Consider the following 8,564-nt stretch of genomic DNA (forward strand, 5'->3'; position numbering starts at 1 on the left):
AGAGCTGACTTCTGGATATTCCTCTGACCTCTTTGCTTTCAGAACTTTCCACAGGTTTCTCGCTTGTTCTCACCTTTGGTGATTGAGAAGCTCGCCCTCCTCTCGTTTTTGTCCAGAATCTTTTGTGTTACCATCCACGTGCATGTCAGTCAGCTCCCCTCCCTTCCCATTTTGCCTGAGCCCCTAAGCCCAGGCCTGACCTTGATTGCCATAGGAGACCATTCCAGTATGGAGACCTGGCCCTTCACCCAGCACTTAGCAGGACGTTTCACGTTCATTAGCTGAGTGATTATTGGAATGGTACAGATAGCATTAGGGCCGTTTCCTATTTAAAACTTTTTAAAACCTGGTCTTGCCAGGGTCCAGCTCATCAGGAGCTAGGCCCATACACGCCACAGAGCTTTAACCCAAAGAAAACAACCAAGCAATCAAAACATGTTCCAGCACCAGACCCTTAGGATGGAGCCAAGAGTGCCACCAGGAGGGCCTGTCACCTTCACTGGCCCTGGTGCTGTCCTTGCGCATCCCTGGACACGAAGGAATGTGCCTCCTGACCTCCTCTTCCTTTCCCCGTCCCAGTTCATCGGGTATATGACGCTAATGGGACCGTAACCCGGGTTAAGAGAGCGTTTATGAATGCCAGCCAAGGAGGAAATCATTAAATACCTACTGGGTGGGAACAGGTGTGGAGCCCAGGAGGCTCCCAGCGTGCATAAGGTACAGTTCCTGTCCTCAGAGGACTTACGGACTGAGTGATTAACACAAGTCACAGCTGAACCTGGTCAACATCATCCTGGTTAGTAGTCTTCTAACACCTAAAGGAAGGGAAGGTCAACTCTACTTGAAAGGGAAGGTTTCATAGAGATGCCAACATTTGAGACGGACTAGCTAGGAGGGCAGTTGGTTTGGATGGCAGGGATAGAAGTGGGAGAACCCAGCATTCCAGGGAGGGGAGCAGCGGGAGCAAGTGGGTGCAGTTGTGACGGGTGGGGAGTGTGAGGTGGAGCTGTGTGACTGGACTTGGAGTGTGAGGGAGAGCAGTGTGCTCGCTGGGAGATAGGCCGGGAGGCATGAAAATGCGGTGTCCAGCCGCCCTTAGAAAGAGTCATCTTTGTAGGGTAGTGGCAGAGGGTGGCTAAGAGGCTGTTGTCGTAACACAGGCAAGAGGACTTCGAAGAAAGCAGTGATTGGGAAGAAAGGGGCCGCCCTGGCCACGGCTGCAGAGGTAGGCCCCTTACCCTTCCGTCGCTGTGGAACCAGGAGTGAGGAAGCAGAGAGCTCACCCCCAGATTAGGAAAACAGGCAGAACACAGACCTCTGAAAGGGGAGCTGGCTGTGGGGCGCTGCTAAGCTTGGGATTAGACATGGAAGTGTGAGGATTTGCTAGATGTCCAGGAAGTGGTTGGAACTATGGCTCCGGCCCCTGGAGGAGCATCAGTGGTTCCTAGCACAGAGGCAGTGCCGTCGAAGCCATGAAAATAGATGATATTGCGAAGTGAGTGTGGATCGAGGATAGGAGTGGAGGAGCAATTGAAGGGTTGGGAGCAGCAGTTTGAGAAGCAGAGGAGAGGATGGGGTGTGCACTGAGGGGGAGTCAGCGAAGCGAAGGGCAGAAGGTGCCCACAGAATGGCCCTGCTCCCCGGCGAGAGGTCCTAGAGGCTCCAGGAATGCTCTGAGGTACATCTAGGTTTGAGAGCAGCACTGTCAACAGAAATGAAGAAAAAGAGAAGGTTCCGTGGACTGAAAGTCAGTGTGTGGGTTTTGTGCTCAGGGTGTGAACCCTCCGTAACGAGGCCGTGCTGGCAGTGGGGCTCCGTGGGAAGGCTCCCGCTCCTCGCAGCGCCAGGCCCAGCGGCGAGGAGAGTAGTCGGTGCATGTGGTCCTCAGGCTGCTCATTCCCGTGCTGGGGGAATGCTGGGCCTGCTGACCCTGTTTCGCTCTGTCTCCTCAGAATCTGTCCTAGGGAACTGCATGGAGGGAAGCTCTCCAGGACCAGCCATGGAGCTGCCAGATCATGATGGGCTGGGGTACCCAGCACGCCCCTCGGGCAGTGAGCACCACAGGCCCCGGACGCTGCAAAGACACCACACAATCCAGAACAGCGACGATGCCTATGTAAGTTGGTCCCCAACCGCTGCCAACTCGAAAGCAGAACTTAGTTCTGTGGGCGCACCCCCTCCTCCACTTCCGCCCAGAGGCCACCTCTGCACCAGGGAAGCTGGTCTCTGAATCGCCCCAACAGCCAGCCCTTAATCCAGCAGAATCTGCATTCCAGCTTCCTGCTGAGGAATCAGTAGCTGCCATCTGTTCCCTGGTCTTGGTTATTAAACTTCTCCCCAAACAGGCTAAACTCGGGCCCGGCAGATGAGCCCCAAGGCTCCTGGCTGGCTTGCTGGCCGCCACGAACTCACTCACAAAAGGAGTGCTGTGCTGGTCCTTTTGGGGTGTGGGTAGGCTGGGCTCTCCCAGGCAGCACACGGCAGCACATAGTGCAGGAGCAACTGCCCGCAGCCAAACCCAGTCAGATGTGATTCCAATGAAGTTAAACCGTAGTTCCCCCGTCACTGTAGTCACCTCGGGGGCTTGGAAGCCCTGTGGCTGGAGCCAGTGCTGGACAGTGTAGCGGGACGTCCGCCTCCGTGCTGTTGGACAGCGCTGTCCTGAGTCAGACTCGGCGGTAGTGGTGGTGGTGGTGATAGGCCGAAACCTGGTTTGGGAAGGCCATGTAGGTGTGGGGGTCCTGGCCTCCCCCAACCCCTCCCCTGGGGTGCTGCTGAGTGGGGGTGGGGGGCTCTCTGAGGGCCACTGTGTGTGGCGTCCTTACTCCTTTTGCTGTCGCTCCTACAGGTGCAGCTGGATGACTTGCCCGGGATGAGCCTCGTGGCTGGGAAAGCGCTGAGTTCTGCCCGCATGTCCGATGCCGTCCTCAGCCAGGCCTCGCTCACAGGGAGCCAGCAGCTCCCGGCCCGGGAGGATGAGGGTAAGGAGCTGGCATGTGCGGTGCCATCGGCTCAGTGACTGCTCCCCTCTTCTGCCAGTTCCTGGGACCCAGAGGGTTCTGGACACGATGCCCTTCCCACGCCCCATGCCCCACGCCCTACGCCTACTCCCGAGCGCGAGTGGGTAGAGGAGCGTGTCTCCTGGCTGAGTGCGGGTGCCACATCCCCTTTCTGATGCTGTCAGGACGCACCTTCCACAGCGGCTCTTCTGGTTCTGGCAGTGGGCGCTGTGTGTGACTGGAGTGTGTCTGCCGCTCCTTAGAAGCAGCTGGAGGGGCGGGCGGGGGGGATCATAGCAGACGAAAAGGCCTAGAGTGGACAGGCCTGCAGTCAGTCCTGCCTCGCCTTTACGGGCTGCCCTGCCCCCTCCGTCCTGAGGCAGGAACACTGGGCCTGTGTCCTGGGCTGTGCGGTGAGCCCTCTGTCCTCGGAGAGCAGAGCGCCCGGTGACCAGTGTCTGAGGCACCAGGGTCTCCCCTGACAGAGGAGGCTCTCGCTGAAGGAGCAGTGCTCTGCCTCCCCCACACGGCAGCGGGGACAGGGCTCTGTGGGGACAGGACAGGAGGTTGCAGACGCTGAGCACACCACGTGCTGCTGGGAGCTGGGTTTCGGGCTGGGAGTCAGGTCGCAGGTTCTCAGACCGCCCTCCCTCCCTCCTGCTCCCCTCCCCCCGCCCTCCCCCCGGCTCCCCTCCCCCCCCCCTCCCAGTGCCCTGCAAATCTCACATGTTCTCTCTGGTCCTCAGGATGTGGGGAGAGGCTAGGTCATGAACACCTGAACCTGACTGACGGCCAGCATTTGAGCTCTTGCTACCCATCCACGTGTATAACAGATATCCTGCTCAGCTACAAGCACCCCGAGGTCTCCTTCAGCATGGAGCAGGCAGGCGTGTAACGGGAACCCACGGTGCGTATGGCCCGGCCCCATTTGGTCAGGAGACGCGCGAGCGAGCTCCTGACCTTCACAGCGCCCTTCCTCCCTGAGCGCTGTGCTGGTCCTTTTGGGGTGTGGGTAGGTGCAGACAGGAGAGATGCAGGCCAGAGTTCCATGTTTAATTATGGGGAGAGACATGTGTGTTGTAATTGTAGGGGCTGTAGCAGCTCCACAGAGACCAGGAGCGAGCGAGCATTGAAGGACGGGCGCACCTTGGGCCAGAGTAATGAGGTGGTCCTTGAGCTCAGTCCTGGAAGGTGAAGCCCAGCAAGAAAACACATCTAGCCACAGTGTTTACAGCTGTGCTGCAATGGCAGAATATTCTCAACAGAGAAGTAGGTGGTCAGAGACCCGTGTGAAGGGTGAACTGGCGGGCTGGTCATGCCTCACCGAACACAGCAGGCAATGTGGGCTCTTTAGAAACTGGTAGAAAGGACATGATGACTGTTCGGCCGTCTGGCAAATCCCCATTAGAGCCTCGATATGGCAGACCCCTGAGAAGCTCGAGCTAAAGGGAAGCAGTCCCTGTTTTACTGATCGCGGCCGTTAACCAGTGTCGTGGCTGGGCTGCACCGTGGTTCTGATAGGATGGCAAAACGCCCTTCAGCAGTAATCCCCGGGAAACTGAACAGATGCAGGTTTATTACTTGAAGACCCGGAAATGCCCTTGGCTCAGTGGATAGAGTGTTGGCCTGAGGACTGAAGGGTCCCAGTTCGATTCCAGTCAAGGGCATGTATCTCAGTTGCAGGCTTGATCCCAGCCCTGTTTGGGGTGCATGCGGGAGGCCCCAATCGATGTGTCTCTCTCACATCGATGTTTCTCTCTCTGCCTCTCCCCTGCCCTTCCACTCTCTCTAAAAATCAATTGAAAAATACCCTCAGGTGAGGATTGAAAATAAAAATAATAAAAATAAAAAAGACTGGAAATGACAGGGCACACTTGGGGCCACACCCCAAGGGGTTGTGGGGAGAGAGAGGAAACAGGCCTGGCGCTCTGCTTTTATTGGGGTCCAGCATGGGTCCTGAGGTTTTGCTGACTGCTCTTCACCGGTGAATTTAAAACACACAAGAGCAGGAGTCAAAGCTCAGGAAGAGAAGACAGACCAGGAGCTCAAGTGGTCTTACTAAACCCACCAAGATCTCTAAAACAAAGGGGGCTGGGGAGGGCCTGGCTGCCAGAGTTCTCTCCAGGGGTCTCTGAGGCGGTGCCCGCAGCTGGAGTTTGCTGGGTACTTGTATTACAAAAGGAAAAAAGTCATGCTTACACTACAGTTGAATTTTTTGAAAAGTTCTCAAATGAACATTCGGTCTGTCACACTGATGCCCTGCGTCTGCTCTGTTGCAGGTCCGTGTGCAGCTCGCGATAGAGGGGTAGAGTGTGACTAAACCAACAGCATCCAGCAGCATCCAGCAGCAGCGCGCCTGCCCTCCCTTCTCTCCACCCAGAGCGCTTGCTCCTTCCTCCATTGGCTCTGTCGTGTGCTGCTCCCTGTTTGAATTGGGACTTGCACCTTTTGTTCCAGGGCCTTTTGCCATGTTTGCTTGTATGACCCACTCACCCAGGAAATAAACAGGAAATCACGTTCACACCTTTTGTGAAAGTGTATTTGGTGGATTTCAGTTGGTGGTTTGGTTTGGCTTTGGTTTGGGGTTTTCGTATGTTTCTTTTGGAGGTGGTTTTCTCTTTTTTTACTTTTGCTTCTCTTTCTCTTTTTCATTTTTGAAAGAGAAGAGCAAACAGAGGACAGAGCCTAGGGGACCCAGAGTCCCCCAGCCTCCCCTCCCATCGCCCTCCAGGGCTCCACATTGCTCTGTGCAGGAGCAGCACTAAAGGGTACCACCTCTGGAATCTTAATGGCCGGAGAAGGGGGAGAGCAAAAGGAGAAGCCCAGGCCTGGAACCTGGGGAGACCGTTCCTGCTGGGATCCACCACAAACCAAGCCAAGCTGGTATCAGAATGTCCGCGTGAGGCGGGGAGTGCCTGGCGCTGAGGGGTGCTGGGTCCGTGTGAGCCTCTTTGATGTGTGACTCAGTTCCCCTCTTGTAACCTGGAAGGTTGGTGGCTTCCCATCCTGCTGGCTCCACCCATGGGCTGAAACCCCGCCATGGCCCCTGTGCTTTGTCAGCTTGTGCTCGCTGTAAAAAGGGTTGATTCCACACACACTCCCTTCGGCCTCTATCACAGGGCCTGACCAGGAGCTGCTCAGGCCCTGCCTCGCTGACCTGCTCCTTTATCTGGGCATCCTCACCCCCTTCATTCTTGACCATGTAGGAATTGTTTTGGTAAATGTTGATATTGTTATTATTATTATTAATAAAAAAACACAAAAGGAACGTTTGTTTAAGAGAAATGTGTAACCAGATCCTGTCCTGTTTGAATTGGCCTTGCACTTTGGCTCACAGTGTTTCAGTTAGCGCCATCGTGAGCAGCTTCCTGTGCGGGACTGTCCCCAGAGGGCACATGGCCGCAGCTACTGTTTGTGTCACTGCCTTCCTTCCTCACGTTAGAAACCAAAGTCTCAGGTGCTGGCTGGGCTGATCCTCGCAGCAAGAAAGAGATGTTAAATGTTCGGACTCCTGGTCCCTTTTTTCTGGAAAAGGAGAGTAGGGTCCCCATCCCCTCCTACTCTTTCACCCTGAATTTGCACAGAAGAAAGCGGGTGCCTGGCATGGCCATCCAGGGTTCCAACAGGATCTGTGCCTCTGGTCCTCACTGGCCCTGCCGCTCCCTCCCGGCCCTCCCTCCTGTACTCCGCAGTGCCAGCGCCTTTCTCGGGATGGATCCCTTGTACCCCTGGTCCCGTCACCCTCCACCTCCTCACCAGAAGGAGGCCACCAGGAGGCCCCAACAGCTACCATTTGGCTCCTGGGCTCCTGGAACTCCAGTGCCCGACTGCCCCCCCATCCTGTGTGCAGAACTGGATTGACCAAGAGCGGACCCACCCTCCAGATGGAAGCCAGTGAGCCTGCCCATCGTGCCATCTTGCAAACTAGACTTTCAGAAATCATTGCTTTGTATTGTAACCAGTATGCACAGTATATGTTGAATGTATATTAATATACTTTCTTAATTCTGTTCTTGGAAAACGTTAGAAGTATTTTTTCCTTTCTCATTTATGTTGAACTAAAAAAGGATTTAAAAAATCTCCAGACCCCAGTTGCAGTAAGACCGTTAGCCCCTTTTTGTGGGCGCTCACAGCTTAGTGACTTAATGGGGCAGCAGGGGATTGTGAAAATAAAACTAATTACCAGCTTGTGTGGACATGTTGTTTGCCTTATGGTTCAGAGTCTAGTGGGGAGAAGCAGCGGGCGGTGGGGGCAGAGAATCTGCCATGTAGGGCGGAGCTGAGCGTGGACACTTAGCCTGCTCCGCACTGCCTGCACCCAACGTGGCCTCTGCCCCTGAAGGGCGCGCTTGGATTTGCTGAATTGGGTGGAAAACATTCCTTGAGAAGTACTTTCAGCCGAAGGGCCTCAAAAGCTGGGGCCTCCAGGCCAGGCTGTTACGACGTGGCCCAGTCAGTCCAGGGTTAGGGCAGCTTGAGGACTTGCCCTGCCATCCCCCTTCCACACCTGCACTCGCAAGAGCAGGCAGCACTCCGGCAAGGCAGACCAGGAAGTCGCAGTGGGACCGCCTGGAACAGAAAGAGCCTTCTCGAGAGGGTCTTCCCGAAACGACGGAGCCTGGCCACACCCCCGAGGAAAGCTGGGCAGGTGTCTGAAACCAGGCACTTCCTCAGATGCCTTCCAGCATCTCACAAACTGTTTTAAATCCTCATCCAAGGACATGGTTCTTCTATTGATTAATTTAGAGAGAGAAGAAGAGAAAGGGAGAGAGAAAAACATCCATGTGAGAGAGAAACGTCAGCTGCTTCCTATAGGTGCCCGGACCCAGGATCCAGCCCACAACCTGGACATGTGCCCTGACTGGGACTCAAATCTGCAACCTTTCGGTGCATGGGATGATGCTCCAACGACTGAGCCACACATGCCAGGGCCTGTCACCACCTTTTGAGCCAGCCCTCCCTCCTGCTGGTCCCCAGATGAAGTCTGTCACCACCATCCCGAGGCAGCAGGGCGCGAGAGAATCTTGCATTTGGCTGGTTACAATGCCCTGCCCTGGGGTCTAAACTGGGCCTCTGTCACCAAAAGCTGCAACAAAATTGCCAAATAGAAACAATTGGCAGGGGCGCTCCTCTCCCCTGCTCAGGCCCCATCCTGACCCCTGCGTGCTCTCAGGTTAGCCGTTCAGAGGGTTCATGATCCAGGCTGAGTGCTCAGAGTTTCTTGAGTGCCCCCCACCCAAGGCCTGTTCCTTCAGATGACCCTTTGTTGTCCTGTGACCCTTCATTCAGTGCGCCAATGTCATCCAGTGAGCAAATGTTTGCTGAGTGTCTGTTACGTGCCAGACCTAGCAGGGGACAGAGTCCTCTCAGCGTAGACTGACCAGTATAACGTTGGGACATAAATTGTGAAATGAGCAAAATCCACTCCTGGAGTTGGCTAACGGCAGCACCCCCACATGAGTCAGGGGGTCCAGGGCCAGCCACTGGGGACCCATGTCCGAAGCAGTCCCTCTAAGATCACTGAGGTGGGGGGAAGAGCGTGGTAGCACAAAAAGGGCCTACACT

The 8,564-nt window shown here is 55.5% G+C and overlaps 1 protein-coding gene across 5 annotated transcripts in view; it reads left to right on the forward strand.

Annotated features, from left to right (window-relative positions):
• Positions 1-7,187, forward strand: part of SIK3 (SIK family kinase 3) — a 290,306-nt gene extending 283,119 nt beyond the window's left edge. For all 5 annotated transcript variants that reach the window (XM_080688523.1, XM_080688524.1, XM_080688521.1 and 2 more), the window contains 4 exons: positions 1,953-2,116; positions 2,849-2,981; positions 3,746-3,906; positions 5,279-7,187. In XM_080688523.1, coding sequence (XP_080544649.1) covers positions 1,953-2,116; positions 2,849-2,981; positions 3,746-3,894 — 446 coding nt within the window. In that variant the 3' untranslated portion in view covers positions 3,895-3,906; positions 5,279-7,187. The remainder of the gene's footprint in view (positions 1-1,952; positions 2,117-2,848; positions 2,982-3,745; positions 3,907-5,278) is intronic.
• The last annotated feature ends 1,377 nt before the right edge of the window (positions 7,188-8,564 follow it).

This window comes from Plecotus auritus (assembly GCF_963455305.1).
Source record: "Plecotus auritus genome assembly, chromosome: 9".
Taxonomy (NCBI): domain Eukaryota; kingdom Metazoa; phylum Chordata; class Mammalia; order Chiroptera; family Vespertilionidae; genus Plecotus; species Plecotus auritus.